The sequence below is a fragment of the Oncorhynchus keta genome, chromosome 18, assembly GCF_023373465.1.
Source record: "Oncorhynchus keta strain PuntledgeMale-10-30-2019 chromosome 18, Oket_V2, whole genome shotgun sequence".
Lineage (NCBI taxonomy): Eukaryota > Metazoa > Chordata > Actinopteri > Salmoniformes > Salmonidae > Oncorhynchus > Oncorhynchus keta.
The window spans coordinates 29,918,305-29,941,124 of NC_068438.1; the positions used below are offsets into that span (position 1 = coordinate 29,918,305).

General features: G+C 43.9%; 1 protein-coding gene across 1 annotated transcript in view; it reads right to left on the reverse strand.

Annotated features, from left to right (window-relative positions):
• The window catches only part of LOC118396880 (uncharacterized), a 28,165-nt gene extending 15,548 nt beyond the window's left edge, over nucleotides 1-12,617 (reverse strand). Inside the window, exons 1-7 of the mRNA XM_052467877.1 lie at nucleotides 12,204-12,617; nucleotides 10,226-10,381; nucleotides 9,539-9,585; nucleotides 8,604-8,644; nucleotides 6,993-7,094; nucleotides 6,369-6,514; nucleotides 2,381-2,443 (exon numbers count right to left, since the gene is read on the reverse strand). Coding sequence (XP_052323837.1) covers nucleotides 2,381-2,443; nucleotides 6,369-6,514; nucleotides 6,993-7,094; nucleotides 8,604-8,644; nucleotides 9,539-9,585; nucleotides 10,226-10,381; nucleotides 12,204-12,227 — 579 coding nt within the window. The 5' untranslated portion in view covers nucleotides 12,228-12,617. The remainder of the gene's footprint in view (nucleotides 1-2,380; nucleotides 2,444-6,368; nucleotides 6,515-6,992; nucleotides 7,095-8,603; nucleotides 8,645-9,538; nucleotides 9,586-10,225; nucleotides 10,382-12,203) is intronic.
• Between the last annotated feature and the right edge of the window lie 10,203 nt (nucleotides 12,618-22,820).

A 22,820-nucleotide genomic window follows, 5' to 3' on the forward strand; every position in this document is an offset into this window, starting at 1 on the left:
ACACATTCTACCCGCACAACCTACCCGCACAGCCTACCCACACAGCCTACCCGCACAGCCTACCCGCACAGCCTACCTGCACAGTCTACCCGCACAGCCTACCTGCACAGTCTACCCGCACAGCCTACCTGCACAGCCTACCCACACTGTATCTGCGAGTTGTTGGCTAGAGCACACGTGTCAAGACCAGAGTGGGTACATTTACTATTTAACGTAACAGTTTGTTACAAAACTATCGGTAATGTTGAAAATTATATGGATTTTTATTCAGTACAGTCAGAAAATTAGGGGTTCAACAAGGGTTCTTCTAAGATCCTCAGAGTTCTTCTGAGAACCTTAGAGTTCTTGGCACTGAAAATTGCCCCCAAAAGGTTCTCCCAAGAACCCCATAGGAGTTGGGGTTCATCGAAGAACCTCCTTAGTTGATGGGTGTTCTTGCAGGAACCTAACTGCCCAACTAAACATTTGGATTTTAATTTGAAAGGACAGCAGGTGCAGGCACTTACCTGAAAAATGTAAAGATCTCCTCAGTTTATGGTAAGGTTTGTCTCTTATATAATCTAAATTGATATTGTTTTGTGATGATACCATCTTTCTTTTAATATTTTTGCAAATCTTTCTAAAACAGAAAATGTACACAATTCAATGGATATCAATCAACAAAGAGGTAAGAAAAGGTACTGTATGCTCTAAGAATAAGTTGAAGGCTAGCTGTATTGAGTGCAGGTAACTGAACTGCTCAATTTTGTGTCTGCGTCTGCAGGTATACAAACGAGGATACATACGAAGGTATGTCAATTGGAATTGGTATGTTATGCAGATCACATGCACCATCCTCCTCATCTTTTCGATTAAAATCCGATAGGCCTCTACATTATGGACAAGGTATGTGTAGAAAAACAATTATCAAAACAGTTTTTTCATTCACACTTACCACAAAAACCAAGGTACGAATACTGCTGTGTTCATGTTTTGTTTGGATTTACAGACTTCACCCTCCCTACACCTCTGATGAATATAACAGGAAACCTGCTAGATCACCGTGCACTGCAAAATCATTCTGGCTGTGGATACGGAGAACATCAACACATTAACATCAACAGGCCAGAGGATAAACCCATTGGACTTGTGGCTCTGCTGGGGGTTTAGCTCATATTTGGATTGGTTTATTATGCTTTGCCACTAAAATCATAATAATCACTGACAACTAAAATATTGTATTATTGTTATGTGTATTATTATTAATAATAATAGGGGAGGGTGTAGCTAAAAAAGGAACCCCAAAAGGTTCCTCATTAGGTTCTTCAAAGGTTCTTAGAGGATCCATTAAAAAGGGTTCTTCGAAAAACTTATAGGGGTTCCCCCACAGTTTCAATTTGTAGAACCCCTAAAGGATACTCCAGGAACCTATTTTTTTAGAGTGTAGATGAAAACTTAAGAGGAAACGTACATTTTGTGTGCAATACTTCACCATCCACTGATTTTAATTTTTTTTTAAATAAATTTCCACTGGTGGAAAAATGTGCATATTTTCTTTATGCGGATTCTACAGTATTGGTGTCCAAATCCCATTGAGGATACCAGCACTCTGCACTAGTCTTGTTAGCCTCTGGGTGAGATGCTGGCACTACTGGTGTCCAAATACCATTTTAAGATACCAGCACTCTGCACTAGTCTTGTTAGCCTCTGAGTGAGATGCTGGCACTACTGGTGCCAAATCCCATTTTAGGATACCAGCACTCTGCACTAGTCTTGTTAGCCTCTGGGTGAGATGCTGGCACTACTGGTGTCCAAATCCCTTTGAGGATACCAGCACACTGCACTAGTCTTGTTAGCCTCTGGGTGAGATGCTGGCACTACTGGTGTCCAAATCCCATTTTAGGATACCAGCACTCTGCACTAGTCTTGTTAGCCTCTGGGTGAGATGCTGGCACTACTGGTGTCCAAATCCCATTTTAGTATACCAGCACTCTGCACTAGTCTTGTTAGCCTCTGTGCCAAGCTGCCAACACAGGGACTGAGAGAGGCTCTGAATGGCCAAATGTCGATCCACTCCCACACAATTGGCAAGCAGTACCATGTCTGTTCCTCACTGTGAATTAGTGAGAGTAGGCACTCCCCTGGTGCCACCCCAACAACCCACCCCTCTTTGCCATGTGGCCCAGAGATTATGGGGGCATAGTGATACCCCTCTCCCAGCTCAGCCATCTGTACAGTATTAAAACTCAATCAGCATTTGTGTTAAGTGATTGCCCAATTTAAGGCCAAGAGGCTCTTTGGATGTAAAAACAGGCAGACCGCCGTATCATTATAAGACTGTAAGACTCTGGGCTGGCATGGGATGGACAGCATGGGGTCTGCTGTTGGGCCGATCACTCACCAGGTCTCTCTGCCTGCTGTTGGGCAGATCTGCGTTCTGAGCCCATCCCTCGTAACTCACCACCTACATACAACCACAGAAAGAAACAATTTATTTATTCAATCAAGTTTTGGAACAAATAGATAGGGGAAAACATACATTTGTAAATGAGAAATAAATTGTATAAGCTCAAGGTACTGAACATGTCACGCCCTGGTCGAAGTATTTTGTGTTTTTCTTCATGTATTTGGTCAGGCCAGGGTGTGACATGGGTTTTTGTATGTGGTGTGTAGCTTAGTGGGGTTGTAGCTTAGTGGGGTGTTCTAGGAAAGTCTATGGCTGTCTGAAGTGGTTCTCAATCAGAGGCAGGTGTTTAATATTGGGAACCATATTTAGGCAGCCATATTCTTTGGTTGTATTGTGGGTGATTGTCCTGAGTGTCTTGATGTCCTTGTTAGATGTTAGTTGACACATGTATAGGCTGTTTCGGTTTTGTTTATTGTTTTGTAGTGTTCGTGTTTAGTCGTGTTTTACGTTTGTTTAGATAAACATGGTTCGCAATCGACACGCTGTAGTTTGGTCCGACTCTCCTTCACCATTAGAAAACCGTAACAGAATCACCCACCACAAACGGACCAAGCAGCGTGTCAACAGGCAGGAGCCACAGGAGATGCAACAGAGGCAGCAGCAGCAGGAGCAGCAGCAGCTGCAGTGGGAGGGGCTGCACTACCTGGAGAAATGGACTTGGGAGGAGATTCTAGACGGTAAAGGACCCTGGGAACAGCCTGGAGATTATTGTCGCCCCAAAGCCGAGCTGGAGGCAGCAAAAGCAGAGAGGCGGCATTATGAGGAGCTAGCACGGCAGAGCGGATGGAAGCCCGAGAGTCAGACCCAAACATTTCTTGGGGGGGGCTCACAGGGAGTATGGCTACGCCAGGTAGGAGACCTGAGCCAACTTCCTGTGGTTACCGGGGGGCTAGAGAGACCGGGCAGGCACCGTGTTATGCAGTGGTGCGCACGGTGTCCCCAGTGCGGGTGCATAGCCCGGTGCGGTATATTCCTACTCCTCGTATCGGCCGGGCTAGAGTGGGCATCGAGCCAGGTAAGGTTGGGCAGGCTCGGTGCTCAAGAGCTCCAGTGTGCCTGCACGGTCCAGTCTATCCAGTACCACCTCCACACCCCAACCCTCCGGTAGCAGCTCCCCGCACCAGGCTTCCTGTGCGTGTCCTCGGCCCAGTACCACCAGTGCCAGCACCACGCATCAGGCCTACAGTGCGCCTCGCCTCTCCTGCGCTGCCGGAGCCTCCCGCCTGTTCAGCGCTATCAGAGCCTTTCTCCTCTCCTGCGCTACCGGAGTCTCCCGCCTGTCCGGCGCTGCTGCCGGAGTCTCCCGCCTGTCCGGCGCTGCTGCCGGAGTCTCCCGCCTGTCCGGCGCTGCTGCCGGAGTCTCCTGCGCTGTCGGAGCCTTTCTCCTCTCCTGCGCTACCAGAGTCTCCTGTCTGCATGGAGCAGTCAGAGCTGTCAGCCTGCATAGAGCAGCCAGAGATGTCAGTCTGCATGAAGCAGCCAGAGCTGTCAGTCTGCAAGGAGCTGCCAGTCTGCAAGGAGTTGCCAGTCTACAGGGAGCTGCCAGTCTGCAAGGTGCTGCCAGCCTGCATGGAGCAGCCAGAGCTGTCAGCCTGCATGGAGCAGTCAGAGCTGTCAGTCTGCATGAAGCAGCCAGAGCTGCCAGTCTGCAAGGAGCTGTCAGTCTGCAAGGAGCTGTCAGCCTGCATGGAGCAGCAAGAGCTGTCAGCCTGTATGGAGCAGCCAGAGCTGCTTGTCTACATGGAGCAGCTAGAGCTGTCAGTCTGCAAGGAGCTGCCAGTCTGCAAGGAGCTACCAGTCTGCAAGGAGCTGCCAGACTGCAAGGAGCTGTCAGTCTGCAAGGAGCTGTCAGTCTGTAAAGCGTTGTCAGTCTGCAAGGAGCTGTCAGTCTGCAAGGAGCTGCCAGTCTGCAAGGTGCTGCCAGCCTGCATGGAGCAGCCAGAGCTGCCAGCCTGCATGGAGCAGTCAGAGCTGTCAGTCTGCATGAAGCAGCCAGAGCTGTCAGTCTGCAAGGAGCTGCCAGTCTGTAAGGAGCTGCCAGTCTGCAAGGAGCTGCTAGTCTGCAAGGAGCTGTCAGTCTGCAAGGAGCTGCCAGTCTGCAAGGAGCTGTCAGTCTGCAAGGAGCCGCCAGTCTGCCCAGCGCCACCAGTGCCGCCAGTCTGCCCAGCGCTGCCAGCGCCGCCAGTCTGCCCAGCGCCGCCAGTGCCCCCAGTCTGCCCAGCGCCGCCAGTGCTCCCAGTCTGCCCAGCGCCGCCAGTCTGCCCAGCACCGCCAGTCTGCCCAGCGCCGCCAGTCTGTCAGGATCAGTTAGATCCGCCAGTCAGCCAGGATCCGCCAGTCAGCCAGGATCCACCAGTCAGCCAGGATCCGCCAGTCAGCCAGGATCTGCCAGATCCGCTAGTCCGCCAGGATCCACCAGTCAGCCAGACTCTTCCAGATCTGCCAGAACTGCCAGTCAACCAGGCTCTTCCAGATCTGTCAGTCAGCCAGATTCTTCCAGATCTGCCAGTCAGCCAGAATCTTCCAGATCTGCCAGTCAACCAGGCTCTTCCAGATCTGTCAGTCAGCCAGATTCTTCCAGATCTGCCAGTCAGCCAGAATCTTCCAGATCTGCCAGTCAGCCAGACTCTTCCAGATCTGCCAGTCAACTAGGCTCTTCCAGATCTGCCAGTCAGCCAGATTCTTCCATATCTGGCAGAAGCTTCCAGATCTGCCAGTCAACCAGGCTCTTCCAGATCTGCCAGTCAGCCGGGATCTGCCAGAACTGTCAGTCAACCAGGCTCTTCCAGATCTGCCAGTCAGCCAGAATCTTCCAGATCTGCCAGTCAACCAGGCTCTTCCAGAGCTGCCAGTCAGCCAGACTCTTCCAGATCTGCCAGTCAGCCGGGATCTGCCAGAACTGCCAGTCAGCAAGGATCTGTCAGTCGGCCAGGATCCGCCAGTCAGCCAGGATCTGCCAGTCAGCCAGGATCTGGTAGATCCATCAACCTGCCTGAGCTTCCTCTTACTCCTGAGCTTCCTTTCACTCCTGAGCTTCCTTTTCACTCCTGAGCTTCCTTTTCGCTCCTGAGCTTCCTTTTCGCTCCTGAGCTTCCTTTTCGCTCCTGAGCTTCCTTTCACTCCTGAGCTTCCTTTTCGCTCCTGAGCTTCCTTTCACTCCTGAGCTTCCTTTCACTCCTGAGCTTCCTTTCACTCCTGAGCTTCCTTTCACTCCTGAGCTTCCCCTCAGTCCCGAGCTTCACCTCAGTCCCGATCTGCTCCTCAGTCTAGTGGGGTTCTGGGTGAGGACTACTAGGCCATGGTTGGCGGCGGGGTTGGACTATCCAGGGACGCAAGGAGAGGGGACTAAGACATTAACTGAGTGGGGTCCACGTCCCGCGCCGGAGCCGCCACCATGGACAGACGCCCACCCGGACCCTCCCTATTGATTTGAGGTGCGTTCGGGAGTCCGCACCTTAGGGGGGGGGTTCTGTCACGCCCTGGTCAAAGTATTTTGTGTTTTTCTTCATGTATTTGGTCAGGCCAGGGTGTGACATGGGTTTTTGTATGTGGTGTGTAGCTTAGTGGGGTTGTAGCTTAGTGGGGTGTTCTAGGAAAGTCTATGGCTGTCTGAAGTGGTTCTCAATCAGAGGCAGGTGTTTATCGTTGTCTCTGATTGGGAGCCATATTTAGGCATCCATATTCTTTGGTTGTATTGTGGGTGATTGTCCTGAGTGTCTTGATGGCCTTGTTTGATGCTAGTTGACACATGTATAGGCTGTTTTCGTTTCGTTTATTGTTTTGTAGTGTTCGTGTTTAGTCGTGTTTTACATTTGTTTAAATAAACATGGATCGCAATCGACACGCTGCAGTTTGGTCCGACTCTCCTTCACCATTAGAAAACCGTAACAGAACAAAATGAGGGACAGTTCTTTTTCCCAACCTGAGTTGGTGGTATTGGTGGGGTTGGTGACTTTTCATTCTTCTTCATGCTCGACTTGCGTCCTCCTCTTCCCTTTTTGGTCTTGACATCGGTTCTGATCGTGGCTTTGGCCTGGATCTCAGTTCTGACCATGGGCTTGATCATCTCTGAAAAACAGAATCACACCAGTCAGAAGTCTCTCTAAACTCCTAAACCCTGATAGGAAATGTTCCAATACAGCACTGTGTTTGGGACTTTTGTTCTGAGATGTAATGTTTTGTATCCATTCATGATCACATTCAGTTTCAGTGCTATGCTGTGAAATCTACCTTGTGTCTCATGTACTACACACTAATGCAATGCCCCCACCACAACCTCATGTACTGTAGTACACTGACAAAATGACACATGCCCTGCTTTGACACCAGTGTTTTTACACTCATATCCTGTTGGCACTTAATTAATCCAAGGCCTGACAGCCAAGTGTGTTAAGAAAAGCTCCAGTCTGCACAACAGTCTCCATAAGAAGGATTTGGATGCTATGGGAATCTCTTCAGACACCACAGCTAGATCCCATGTGGTTGAGTGTCCAAATGAACGCAAGCGAATAGATCAGCTTAACCTCAAAATCCCCAGACAATTTACCTTCATTTTGATTGTTCTTGATGTGGCCTAAATCTAAATCTTCTTCTGGGGGGATTTTGGCTGGCAGCCAGAGAGCACTATTGCAGACGGCAGAGGCTTGATCTGCAGGGAGAGAAATCAAAACCATTAAGGGTTTTATTTGGCTGACCAAGGTCAGGGCACAACACAGTGAAATCAAAATGGAGGCCCTAAGTACCACAGATAGCCAAGTAGGTAACTGTGACTGGCAATGAGAGTTTAAGCTGGGCTTTCCAATTGTCTTTTTTAATGTCCTCCCTTCCAAAATGAATTGCTGTAGTAGACTCATGGGACAATCCCAATGATCTTTTTACCTCATTCAGCACAAAAACATCCAGAGGTTGTGGTGCAATGCTCTCTTGGTAATATAACTTTTTGTCTGTGCATTGCTCAGGTTTGACTATTTGGTTGTAATTGTATGTCCGTCTAATGCCAAACTGTTTATCGATCGTCTTTCAGATGTGACGTTAAATGGGTGTCCTGACTCTCTGTGGTCACTAAAGATCGTAAGAGTAGGGGTGTTAACCCCGGTGTCCTGGCTAAATTCCCAATCTGGCCACCTAATCATCCCCAGCTTCCAAAAGGCTCATTTCATCCCCCCTCCTCTCTCCTGTAACTATACCCCATATCGTTGCTGTAAATGAGAATGTGTTCTCAGTCAACTTACCTGTATAATGGTAAAATATACATAAAATATACATAAATATACATAAAATATATAATATAAATATACATTGTATAATGGTAAAATAAGGGTAAAATAAAATTCAAATCTATTTTTGCTCTTAGTGGTACAGTATATCATTAAGTCTTGAAAAAAATCTGCATGGCTAGCACTTTCTTTTTTATTTATTTTATATTTAAATTCTTTATATATATATATTTATTATATTTCTCTCCAATTTCATTGTATCCAATTGGTAGTTACAGTCTTGTCCCATTGCTGCAACTCCCGTACAGACTCGGAAGAGGCGAAGGTCGAGAGCCGTGCGTCCTCCCAAACACAACCCAGCCAAGCCACACTGCTTCTTGACACAATGCCCGCTTAACCTGGAAGCCAGCTGCACCAATGTGTCAGAGGAAACACTGTCCACCTGGCGATCGTGTCAGCGTGCATTGCGCCCGGACTGAAACAGGAGTCGCTATAGCGCGATGGGACAAGAACATCCCTGCCGGCCAAACCTTCCCCTAACCTGAACGATGCTGGGCAAATTGTGCGCCGTCCCATGGGTCTCACTGTCGCGAACCAGGATCTGTAGTGGCAGAGCTAGCACTGCGGTACAGTGCCTTAGACCACTGCACCACTCAGGAGGTCCTATTTATTTGTATTTAACCTTTATTTAACTAGGCAAGTCAATTAAGAACAAATTCTTATTTACGATGACGGCCTCCCCCCGGCCAAACCCAATGCTGGGCAATGCTGGGCCACTTGTGCGCCAACCTATGGGACTCCCAATCACGGCCGGATATGATACAGCCTAAATTCGAACCAGGGACTGTAGTGACGCCTCTTGCACTGAGATGTAGTGCCTTAGACTGCTGCGCCACTCGGGAGTGCAGTACACCACACAAGCAGACCTTTATCATACATACCTAAAGTTCTGTTTTCTGGTGCTGATTTGGATACATGTGTTCTGAAATTAAAGGACAGAAAAATGTCAGGATTAAGCCACAATCTGCCATTTCAACAGCCTGATTGACCCAAAGGGAAACTGTACACTTAAGACAGCAAGTCCCAGGGATCTTTGCAGTAGATCTGACTACATTTACTACATTTTAAGTGGATATTGTTTTAATCCCCAGTCTAACCACAACACAATTGTATTAACAAATGGATGTGAACCATATTGTGGTCTACTGCTACATATGTATTTAAAGAAATTCCTGGTATGTCTTCAAGTGAGAGAGAATCCCCATACAGTTCAATCATGTACGTTGTAGTGGTTAAACATTTCTCTTTGTAGTTTATAGCTGTATAACAACAGAAAGGTCATAGAGTTTGCTCTTAGGCACTGCTTGCGTAGCTTTTGAAGTGGGACATCAATTAGAATAGCCAAAGGTGTTGACTGAGACTTGACTGAGAAATGTACTCAAATTAGCACAGAACCTTGCGCTGCCTGCTTTCTTGGCAACCCACATAACAGGGGATCCTCTTCATCTGATCACATAGATTGCTTTGACAAGTGACACTGAAATGAAAATTAAATTTTCCAGTGTGTAATTGATTTAGATTGTGATGTTCCTTCCTTCCCAATCTTTCGCTTTAGAGAGCATTGTATAAATAGACAGATGCTTGGCTTACAGTGTGAAATCTACATAGGGGCAGAAAGTCAGGAAGCTTGGTAAAGAGCTGCGACTTAAAGTATTATCCCTTGGGAGGATATAGCGCCTTTGGAGCCATTTTACTCTACTGACTAAGGCTGAACTCAGGGCTGCTGCACTTTCACTGTGCTTTTTATTATGGATACACTGCCCTGCACGCACACTCTGTCAAAGGAGAACGATCAAAGCAAATGACATAAACTCACATTCTTTTAATTTTTTTGGTGTTATTGGTCTGCATTTGGGAGATCTCCTGAAAGCAAAAGAGAACATTATCAATATTTGATTCTACATGCTTAAATGTGGAAGAGTTTGCCTATTGGCATGAAAAAGTTTGCATAAATATGACAAAACTATTGGTTGTGATGTCCATGCTAACTTAGAAGAACTGAATGGATTGGCGGCTAATGGTAATGACTTTAGGACCAGCTGTAAATTGATTGTTTCATCATCATAATTTCATAATCAGCTTTATTGTTTGGGTCAAATCTGATCCTCTGGCAGACCACAAGTCTCAACTCCTGCAAGAACAGGTACCCCACAAGATTTAGCTCTGGTTTGTCCAGATAGCTAACGTATACCCATGACATGGCATTATATAAATTCTAAACTATACAGTTGACAATTTCATGAACTCGGTTATCAGTGAGTATGTTGGGCACACAGAGAAGAGGAGCTACAGCTTTTAAAATTTGATCTATTCAAGGTCAAGAGCTTCATTCTGGAAAATTGACTTCCCAATGAAAACTCAATCTAAGGGTACAAAGTGTGTGTGCGCTCGTGTGTGTGTGTGTGTCTGTATGTGTGCGTCGGTGTGTGAATGCATGCATTTGCATAGGTATGTGCATGCGTTTGTGCACAAGTGTGTACAATGCATATGTATGTGTACTCACCATGGAAATGGATCGTCCCGAGCCACGCAACTTGGGGTTTTCATCTAGCAGCATGGCAAGGCTACAGGAGCGGCTGGAGGAACGGCTGGGGATGGTGTAGACCTGGGCATCACTGGAGTCCTGCACAGCCTCATACAGACTGTCCATAGAACCCTCCTGAACACACACACACACACACACACAATCAGGGACACACTGTAGACTGCGTGGAATTGGCTTGCTGACTGCAGCAAAGCCCACCAGAGCTGTTGCCAGATAATTGAATGTTCATTTCTCTACTACAAGCCGCCTCCAACGTCGTTTTAGAGAATTTGGCAGTACATCCAACCGGCCTCACAACCGCAGACCACGTCTAACCACGCTAGCCTAGGACTTTCACATCCGGGTTCTTCACCAGCCACCCAGACAGCTGATGAAAATGTGGGTTTGCAGAAGCGAAGAATTTCTGCACAAACTGTCAGAAACTGTCTCAGAGAAGCTCATCTGCGTGCTCCTCATCCTCACCTGACTGCAATTCGGCGTTGTAACCAGCTTCAGCGGGCAAATGCTCACCTTTGATTGCCACTGTCACGCTGGAGAAGGGTGCTCTTCACAGGTGAATCCCGGTTTCAACTTTACCAGGCAAATGTAGACAACGTGTATGGCATCATGTGGCAAGCAGTTTGCTGATGTCAACGTTGTGAACAGAGTGCCCATGGCGGCGGTGGGGTTAGGGTATGGCAGGCATAAACTACGGACAAGGAACACAAGTACATTTTATCAATGGCGGTTTGAATGCACAGAGATAGCATGACAAGATCCTGAGGCCCATTGTCGTGCCATTCATCCGCCACCATCACCTCAAGTTTCAGCATGATAAGACACGGCCCCATGACGCAAGGATCTGTACACAATTCCTGGAATCTGAAAATGTTCCAGTTCTCCATGGCCTGCATACTCAGACATGTCAACCGTTGAGCATGTTTGGGATGCTCTGGATCGATTTGTATGGCAGTGTGTTACAGTTCCCGCCACTATCCAGCAACTTCCAGCCATTGAAGAGTTAGTTGACTGATTTCCTTATATGAACTATAACTCAGTAAAATCTATGAAATTGTTGCATGTTGTGTTTATATTTTAGTTCAGAAGACATCATTTCTCAGCTGCACCTCTAGAACTTTCTTGATCCATTACATCCATTGATCCATTTTGTAGTAGATCCTGATACACGTGGTGGTGAATAACAACAGAAACAACAACGCAGCAATCAAAAGCCTGAAGCAGCAATCATGCTTCTTCAACCTGATGACCTTGGATAAGTTCTGAGGACATGTTGGTCAATAATCCTGAACTGTGTTCAACATTCCCAACATCTGGCCAAGGAGAGGACTGTACTCCTCTAATACAGTTGTGCTTGTAATTATTTCCTTCTATAAATCTATGAAATCTCCCATATTTCGGTCATCTAAAAAAACACACGTCAAAGCTACTCTCTAGTGTAATAGTACTGTAATAGTATCACTTAGTTGCTTCCATACACAATCACAGACATTTACAGTACAATACACAATTGCACTGCTTCCAATGACTCTATACAGATTCTATAGCATCACAAAATTCATCAAAAGACACTGAAGTAAAGCCCCACAGAAATCCTAGTCCGTTTCAGTTCCGCTGGGCTCAAATCCACCACCAAATCAAGCCATGCCTCTCCGGTGGTGTAGCACAGTTTCGCGGAGCCCCCCGCAAGTTTCGAGGAAGCCCCCCCCATTTTGTTGGAATTTCTTTTACCATGGGGAAGAGACAAAAATGCAGTGAGGCAAATTTTCTGTCATAGAAATAATCAATTAACGCTCACCACCCCCCTCTTCTTGCGGGGGGGCTACGCTAGTGTGCCTCTCACTCCGCTGTAATTTTAGGAATACATCAGCCCCTCTTCACCACACACGTCTGAGAGAGAGAGCCCGACACTCTGAAGAGAAGTTTAAAAAAGCCTTACCAGAGAGAAGCAGAAGAGGTTCATCTTTGTGGAGAGGAGAAACTATACCAGTCTCTTTCCCTTGGAGCTGGTGAGAGCCGTGTAGACTGGACAGAGCTGTAGAGAGCCGTGTAGACTGGACAGAGCTGTAGAGAGCAGTGTGGACTGGACAGAGCTGTAGAGAGCAGTGTGGACTGGACAGAGCTGTAGAGAGCCGTGTTGACTGGACAGAGCTGTAGAGAGCCGTGTAGACTGGACAGAGCTGTAGAGAGCCGTGTAGACTGGACAGAGCTGTAGAGAGTGGTGTGGACTGGACAGAGCTGTAGAGAGCAGTGTGGACTGGACAGAGCTGTAGAGCGGTGTGAAGTCACTCCAACAGAAACACAACAGCCCTTCGCTAGTCGCTAGTCAAGGGCAGGCTGCCTGCCGTCTGCTCAGATTAATACCACAATACCACACCCATCCCATAATCCAAGAGAAGGAGGGACCATTACTCCATTCGACCAAAGAGACCTCACTCATTCACAAAAGAAGCCCCTCACTGGAGTACCAGAATACTGGGGTGGATAGAAAGTCAATGTTTCTGGTGCTATGCTTTCATAGGTTATTTCAGTGGATCACTAGTACTACTGAATGACATGAAGAGTGATTTAGAGGTATTGAATTCATAATGGTGTGATGTTTTCCACTTCCAGCTTATGCATATTACTGACGTATGTTCTTCTTTTAACAGGTCTGTTAGGGATGGTATAGCTTTGTTCAGTATTTCAGAAGCACAGAGTCACTTCCTCTTTTGGTACCATATCACAACCTTTATAATACTACTGAAAAGGCTTGAGCTCATTTGACTGTGCTGCTGCTCTTTGACCTCCACAATAGTTCAAATAGTCAGGCGTGCAACGGTTCATTTTTGGAATGTGATGCAAAACAAGTGCGGACGCCTCTGAGTGGTCGGGTAGGCTGTTTTGAGTGTTTTAAAACATTAAAATAAAATATATAATAATAATAAAGTTATGTCCCCCCACTTCTAAACCGAAGTTGCGCCCCTACAAATAGTGAAAACATTAGCTTTGTGATCAGCAATATTATCAGAAGTCTATTATTCATATCATTCACATTTGGAAACTAGCAATTTCCTATTTTCTGTAAACGATCAGAAATGTATTCTAAATAAATTGTACCTGGATAAGCCGATTCTCAATCAACTTCTGGGAAATCCTGGAAGCTCTTTGTTCAATTGGGTTTTGATGTTAATGTGATATGCACGCTACTTCCTGTTTTTTTCTTCAGCTTGGGATATGTAAATGGTATTATTTAAATGTAAAAATGTTGGTAAGCTGCCATTTCATAAATGTATTACTCTTATAAGCATTAATACTACCGTATTACCACAGTTGGCTATCCCACAACTCCATGAGGAAATACTACCTTGTTTTAAAGCGCAATGGAAAGGGGACATTATTGAATGTTATTGAACCGCATAAAAGGAATAGTTGAAAATGTTATATGATTCTTAGAAAGGTTTTCTCTCTATCTCTCTCTCTGTCTCTCCATCTCTCTCACTCTATCTGTCTCTCTCACCCTCTCTCTCCTCCCCTTTTTATTCTTTCTTTAGGATTAAAGAAGTAGTCCATATCACAGCTTAAGTTACGTGTCCTTTAAGTGTCTTTTCTGCACCGCTTTCATCTCTTTCCCCTTCTCCTAACCTGAAATGAGCAGAGCAGCGTTACAGTAGAAGCCTACATAGCATGCTCTTCCACAGTTGGCCTGGGGATGTGGAAAACCAGTGGGGTGCATGTTAGTGTTATAGTCCCTACTGTGATTCAGTATATAGGATGAGAGACCTAGACAGGCGAGACTGTAGTATGTAATCTTACATCACTGTACCATATCCTCACTTCACTCTCACCCTGGTCAAGCGCTCTCCCTCCCAGACACCCACCACTCAACACAGCAGGGGACCTTAACAACTGACAGCTTATTTACCCAAGTCATTTTCTCCACCCTTATTCATGTGTATATTTATGTTGTGTACAGCGAATTTGGGAAGTATTCAGACCCCTTGACTGTTTTCACATTTTGTTACGTTACAGTCTTATAACATTTATTAAATAGTTATAATGACAAAGCATTTATTAATTAGCCATAATGACAAAACAAAAACAGTTTTTTGAAATCTTTGCACATTTATAAAAAATGTCAAACGGAAATATCACATATACATAAGTATTCAGACCCTTTCCTCAGTACTTTCTTGAAGCACCTTTGGCAGAGATTACAGTGTTGGGTCTTTTTGGGTATGATGCGACAAGATTGGCACACCTGTATTTGAGGAGTTTCTCACATTCTTCTCTGCAGATCCTCTCAAGCTCTGTCAGGTTGGATGGGGAGAGTTGCTACACAGTTATTTTCTGGACTTTCCAGAGATGTTCGATCGGGTTCAAGTCCAGGCTCTGGCTGGGCCACTCAAGGACATTCACAGACTTTTCCCGAAGCCACTCCTGTATTGTCTTTGTGCTTCTGATCGTTGTCCTGTTGGAAGGTGAAACTTTGCCCAAGTCTGAGGTCCTGAGTGCTCTGGAGCAGGTTTTCATCAGGGATCTCTCTGTACTTTGCTCCGTTCATCTTTCTCTCGATCCTGACTGGTCTCCCAGTCCCTGCCACTGAAAAACATCCCAACGGCATGATGCTGCCACCACCATGCTTCACCGTAGGGATGGTGCCAGGATTCCTCCAGACGTGACGCTTGGCATTCAGGCCAAAGGGTTCAATCTTGGTTTCATCAGATCAGACAATCAGACAATGTTTTCATGGTCTGAGAGTCTTTAGGTGGCTTTTGGCAAACTCCAAGTGGGCTGTCATGCTTCTTTTACTGAGGAGTGGCTTCCATCTGGCCACTATACCATAAAGGCCTTATTGGTGGAGTGCTGCAGAGATGGTTGTCCATCGGGAAGGTTCTCCCATCTCCACAGAGGAACTCTGGAGCTCTGTCAGAGTGACAACCGGGTTCTTGGTCAGCTCCCTGACCAAGACCCTTCTTCCCCGATTTGCTCAGTTCGGCCGGGCTGCCTGCTCTAGGAATAGTCTTGGTGGTTCCAAACTTCTTCCATTTAAGAATGATGTAGGCCACTGTGTTCTTAGGGACCTTCAATGCTGCAGACATCTTTTGGTACCCTTCCACTCGACACATTCCTGTCTCTGAGCTCATAGCTTGGTTTTTGCACTGACATGCTCTGTCAACTGTGGGAGCTTATATAGACAGGTGTGTGCCCTTCCAAATCATGTCCAATCAATTGAATTTACCACAAGTGGACTCCAATCAAGTTGTATAAACATCTTAAGGATGATTAAAGGAAACAGGATGCAGCTGAGTGTCACGCCCTGACCTTAGTTATCTTTGTTTTCTTTATTATTTGGTCAGGTCAGGGTGTGACGAGGTTGGTTTGTGTAGTTTTCGTATTGTCTAGGGGTTTTGTATGTTTATGGGGTTTTATGTTTGCACTAGTCATATTGCGTCACGGTTCGTTTTGTTTGGTTCTGTTCAGTGTTCTCTCTTTAATTAACGGGTTATGTTTGCTTACCACGCTGCGCCTTGTTCTTCTCTTTATGACGACCGTGACACTGAGCTCAATTTCTAAATCTCATAGCAAACGGTCTGAATACTTATGTAAATAAAGTATTTCTGTTTTTTATTTTTAATACATATGCAAACATTTCTAAAAACCTGTTTTCACTTTGTCATTATGGGGCAGTGTGTAGACTGACAAGGAACATTTTAATTTAATCCATTTTAGAATAAGGCTGTAACATAACAGAATGTGGAAAAAGTCAAGGGGTCTGAATCCTTTCTGAATGCACATATTGAGAGGTCTGCAGGTCTCAATATCTTCCCTGTTAAAATGAAGGTAATGCTGATTCTGGTGACTTTTGTTCTTTACTGTAAGTTAGGCAACTGCATGGGTTTATCATAAAGCCTGCTTAATAACAGTGTGTCTTATGATTCAAAATAAATATTAAAACAATAATGGAAAGCTGTATACCAGGCCGCTAATTGTCTACATGTGATGTAGTTGTTGGATCACAATGGGAAAAGGAAACAAATAATTGAATTCAGAAATTCATTTGTATATCATTTCATTAATTTGGTTGAATGCCAAACATGACATTGATGACATTCATATCATAATGTATTGTTTTAATGCACAATATCTAATCCATTTGAGTGCTGTTTCTGTAAACTGTAAATCAGTTTCTGCCTTTTCTGGGCAACTATAAATTGATAAAAGTGCCCTGTAAGATCAGAGAAAGCAAGGTTTTCTGGGATTACATTTGCTCTTTTGTTCATGGGATGTGTGTTTTATACTGACCCCTTTATGAGGACTGAATGAAACACCCTTCACATGATGTGTAAAGGAGTGAAGGTTGTCTGTCTAAAGCTCCAGGGTTATTTTTAACACAAACTGTTGGAGCTCTAATGGAAAAGGAAATAATGGCTGGAAGATAAATACATATCTAGACGAGACCATTATTTCCCATTTAATTAAGATGACCAGCCACAGACCACCCACTGGGCACGCACTGGCTGAATCAACATTGTTTCCATGTCATGTCAATGAAATTTCGTTGAATAGACGTTAGACGTTAAATAGACGTTAGACGTTGAATAGACGTTAGACGTTGAATAGACGAATAGACGTTGAATAGACGAATAGACGTTGAATAGACGAATAGACGTTGAATAGACGTTAGACGTTGAATAGACGAATAGACGTTGAATAGACGAATAGACGTTGAATAGACGAATAGTCGTTGAATAGACGAATAGACGTTGAATAGATGAATAGACGTTGAATAGACGAATAGTCGTTGAATAGACGAATAGACGTTGAATAGACGAATAGACGTTGAATAGACGAATAGACGTTGAATAGACGTTAGACGTTGAATAGACGAATAGACGTTGAATAGACGTTAGACGTTGAATAGACGAATAGACGTTGAATAGACGTTAGACGTTGAATAGACGAATAGACGTTGAATAGACGTTAGACGTTGAATAGACGAATAGACGTTGAATAGACGAATAGACGTTGAATAGACGAATAGACGTTGAATAGACGAATAGACGTTGAATAGACGAATAGACGTTGAATAGACGTTAGACGTTGAATAGACGAATAGACGTTGAATAGACGAATAGACGTTGAATAGACGAATAGTCGTTGAATAGACGTTGAATAGACGAATAGACGTTGAATAGACGAATAGACGTTGAATAGACGAATAGACGTTGAATAGACGTTAGACGTTGAATAGACGTTGAATAGACGTTGAATAGACATTGAATAGACGAATAGTCGTTGAATAGACGAATAGACGTTGAATAGACGAATAGACGTTGAATAGACGAATAGACGTTGAATAGACATTGAATAGACGAATAGACGTTGAATAGACGAATAGACGTTGAATAGACGAATAGACGTTGAATAGACGAATAGTCGTTGAATAGACGAATAGTCGTTGAATAGACGTTAGACGTTGAATAGACGAATAGACGTTGAATAGACGAATAGACGTTGAATAGACGAATAGACGTTGAATAGACGAATAGACGTTGAATAGACGAATAGACGTTGAATAGACGAATAGACGTTGAATAGACGAATAGTCGTTGAATAGACGAATAGACGTTGAATAGACGAATAGACGTTGAATAGACGAATAGTCGTTGAATAGACGAATAGTCGTTGAATAGACGAATAGTCGTTGAATAGACGAATAGTCGTTGAATAGACGAATAGTCGTTGAATAGACGTTGAATAGACGAATAGACGTTGAATAGACGAATAGTCGTTGAATAGACGAATAGTCGTTGAATAGACGAATAGTCGTTGAATAGACGAATAGTCGTTGAATAGACGAATAGTCGTTGAATAGACGAATAGTCGTTGAATAGACGTTGAATAGACGAATAGACGTTGAATAGACGAATAGTCGTTGAATAGACGAATAGTCGTTGAATAGACGAATAGTCGTTGAATAGACGAATAGTCGTTGAATAGACGTTGAATAGACGAATAGTCGTTGAATAGACGAATAGTCGTTGAATAGACGAATAGTCGTTGAATAGACGTTGAATAGACGAATAGTCGTTGAATAGACGAATAGTCGTTGAATAGACGAATAGTCGTTGAATAGACGAATAGTCGTTGAATAGACGTTGAATAGACGAATAGTCGTTGAATAGACGAATAGTCGTTGAATAGACGAATAGTCGTTGAATAGACGAATAGTCGTTGAATAGTCGTTGAATAGACGAATAGACGTTGAATAGACGAATAGTCGTTGAATAGACGAATAGACGTTGAATAGACGAATAGACGTTGAATAGACGAATAGTCGTTGAATAGACGAATAGACGTTGAATAGACGAATAGACGTTGAATAGACGAATAGTCGTTGAATAGACGTTGAATAGACGAATAGACGTTGAATAGACGAATAGACGTTGAATAGACGAATAGACGTTGAATAGACGAATAGTCGTTGAATAGACGTTGAATAGACGAATAGACGTTGAATAGACGAATAGACGTTGAATAGACGAATAGACGTTGAATAGACGAATAGACGTTGAATAGACGAATAGACGTTGAATAGACGAATAGACGTTGAATAGACGAATAGACGTTGAATAGACGAATAGACGTTGAATAGACGAATAGACGTTGAATAGACGAATAGACGTTGAATAGACGAATAGACGTTGAATAGACGAATAGACGTTGAATAGACGAATAGACGTTGAATAGACGAATAGACGTTGAATAGACGAATAGACGTTGAATAGACGTTAGACGTTGAATAGACGAATAGACGTTGAATAGACGAATAGACGTTGAATAGACGTTAGACGTTGAATAGACGAATAGACGTTGAATAGACGAATAGACGTTGAATAGACGAATAGTCGTTGAATAGACGTTGAATAGACGAATAGACGTTGAATAGACGAATAGACGTTGAATAGACGAATAGACGTTGAATAGACGTTAGACGTTGAATAGACGTTGAATAGACGAATAGACGTTGAATAGACGAATAGACGTTGAATAGACGAATAGACGTTGAATAGACGTTAGACGTTGAATAGACGTTGAATAGACGTTAGACGTTGAATAGACGAATAGACGTTGAATAGACGAATAGACGTTGAATAGACGAATAGACGTTGAATAGACGAATAGACGTTGAATAGACGTTAGACGTTGAATAGACGAATAGACGTTGAATAGACGAATAGACGTTGAATAGACGAATAGTCGTTGAATAGACGAATAGACGTTGAATAGACGTTAGACGTTGAATAGACGAATAGACGTTGAATAGACGAATAGACGTTGAATAGATGAATAGACGTTGAATAGACGTTGAATAGACGAATAGACGTTGAATAGACGAATAGACGTTGAATAGACGAATAGACGTTGAATAGACGAATAGACGTTGAATAGACGAATAGACGTTGAATAGACGAATAGTCGTTGAATAGACGAATAGACGTTGAATAGACGAATAGACGTTGAATAGACGAATAGACGTTGAATAGACGTTAGACGTTGAATAGACGAATAGACGTTGAATAGACGTTAGACGTTGAATAGACGAATAGACGTTGAATAGACGTTAGACGTTGAATAGACGAATAGACGTTGAATAGACGTTAGACGTTGAATAGACGAATAGACGTTGAATAGACGAATAGACGTTGAATAGACGAATAGACGTTGAATAGACGAATAGACGTTGAATAGACGTTGAATAGACGTTAGACGTTGAATAGACGAATAGACGTTGAATAGACGAATAGACGTTGAATAGACGAATAGTCGTTGAATAGACGTTGAATAGACGAATAGACGTTGAATAGACGAATAGACGTTGAATAGACGAATAGACGTTGAATAGACGTTAGACGTTGAATAGACGTTGAATAGACGTTGAATAGACGTTGAATAGACGAATAGTCGTTGAATAGACGAATAGACGTTGAATAGACGAATAGACGTTGAATAGACGAATAGACGTTGAATAGACGAATAGTCGTTGAATAGACGAATAGTCGTTGAATAGACGTTAGACGTTGAATAGACGAATAGACGTTGAATAGACGAATAGACGTTGAATAGACGAATAGACGTTGAATAGACGAATAGACGTTGAATAGACGTTAGACGTTGAATAGACGAATAGACGTTGAATAGACGTTAGACGTTGAATAGACGAATAGACGTTGAATAGACGTTAGACGTTGAATAGACGAATAGACGTTGAATAGACGAATAGTCGTTGAATAGACGTTGAATAGACGAATAGACGTTGAATAGACGAATAGACGTTGAATAGACGAATAGTCGTTGAATAGACGAATAGACGTTGAATAGACGAAGACGTTGAATAGACGAATAGACGTTGAATAGACGAATAGACGTTGAATAGACGTTAGACGTTGAATAGACGAATAGAGCGTTGAATAGACGAATAGACGTTGAATAGACGAATAGACGTTGAATAGACGTTAGACGTTGAATAGACGTTAGACGTTGAATAGACGAATAGACGTTGAATAGAGACGAATAGACGTTGAATAGACGAATAGTCGTTGAATAGACGTTGAATAGACGAATAGACGTTGAATAGACGAATAGACGTTGAATAGACAGACGTTGAATAGACGGATAGACGTTGAATAGACGTTAGACGTTGAATAGACGTTGAATAGACGTTGAATAGACGAATAGACGTTGAATCGAATAGACGTTGAATAGACGTTAGACGTTGAATAGACGTTGAATAGATCTCTGCGTCTAGACATATCGTTGAATAGAGCGAATAGACGTTGAAGGACTGCCCGAATCTATCACGTTGACAACTCCATTGTGTCCTCCTCCCAGAGCGTTAGAACGTTGAATACGTTCTCAACTAACATAGACGTTGAATACAACAGACGTTAGACCCGTTGAACAGGACGAATCCAGGCACTTGTCATCTCCGTTGAATAGACGTGGCTGGGCTCCCGCCTGTGCCATTAAATACAACTCATCCAGAACGTTAGACGTTGAACCTTCCCAAGACGACCCCGCTCCTAGCTCTCTCCACGTTGAATAGCATCCGTTACAAGACCATGGTTCGAAGCTGTGAGGGGACGCACCTCAACCTCCAGGCTCTGATCAGGTTGAACAAGGGCACGAATCATCCACCTCTGGCCTTGCCTCCCTACCACTGAGGAAGTACAGTTCCCGCTCAGCCCAGTCAAAACTGTTCGCGCTCTGAATGGTGGAACAAACTCCCTCACGACGCCAGGACAGCGGAGTCAATGACCACCTTCCGGAGACACCTGAAACCCCACCTCTTCAAGGAATACCGTTGAATAAGTAATCCTTCTCACCCCCTTCTCCCCCAACAACGTTGGCTGTTCCACTGGTTGAAGGTGTATGCACGTTAGACTGGATTGAATAAATGACGTAAATGTAATGTAAATGTAAATGAATAGACGTTGAATAGACGAATAGACGTTGAATAGACGTTAGACGTTGAATAGACGTTGAATAGACGTTGAATAGACGTTGAATAGACGAATAGACGTTGAATAGACGTTAGACGTTGAATAGACGAATAGACGTTGAATAGACGTTAGACGTTGAATAGACGTTGAATAGACGAATAGACGTTGAATAGACGTTAGACGTTGAATAGACGAATAGACGTTAGACGTTGAATAGACGAATAGACGTTAGACGTTGAATAGACGTTAGACGTTGAATAGACGAATAGACGTTGAATAGACGAATAGACGTTGAATAGACTTTAGACGTTGAATAGACGTTAGACGTTGAATAGACGAATAGACGTTGAATAGACGAATAGACGTTGAATAGACGAATAGACGTTGAATAGACGTTAGACGTTGAATTGACATCTTGACGTGTGCTGAGTGACGACATTTAAACATTTGCCTTATCTACAGTTAAGCAGAATAAGATGATTTTATATGTATGAAGTCTTCCTCTTTTCTCCCACAAAAACATACGATTACTTCCATTTTCTTCGTTCTTAATCTCTCAAAAACAAAGCAAACTACACTATGATCAAGCATACTTTTTTCAGAGGGAGGGAGAGTGGAGTTGAGTTGAGTTGCCAGGTGAGTCGTACAGGTTCTCCACAACTCCCCCTCATCGGAGGGATTTAGGTAATCCTGCCTGCCCAGATGCATACGGCTACAACAGGCAGGCATTGTCACTGTCTGGCGACCCACATCCCAGCAGGAGGCCATGAGCCAGCATGACCCACTCAGGAGCATCAGGAGAGAGAGGAGATTAGGAGAGGCTACACTAGCTGCCTGGCTGGGGCGCCTCTTAGTATTCATTTATAAAAGTGACACACCAGCATCACAGCTCAGGCATTGGAAATCCTCATTGCTGTAAAACCTCGTGAATATCATAGTTTAATGGCATTAATTCAAGCCATAGAAGAACAGCAGAAACAGATGAATGGTTCAAAGCGCTTGCTCTACCCCAAAATATTCATTGATTCATAAGGTTTTGTTATTGTTAAGATTATCACAAATAATAGCAC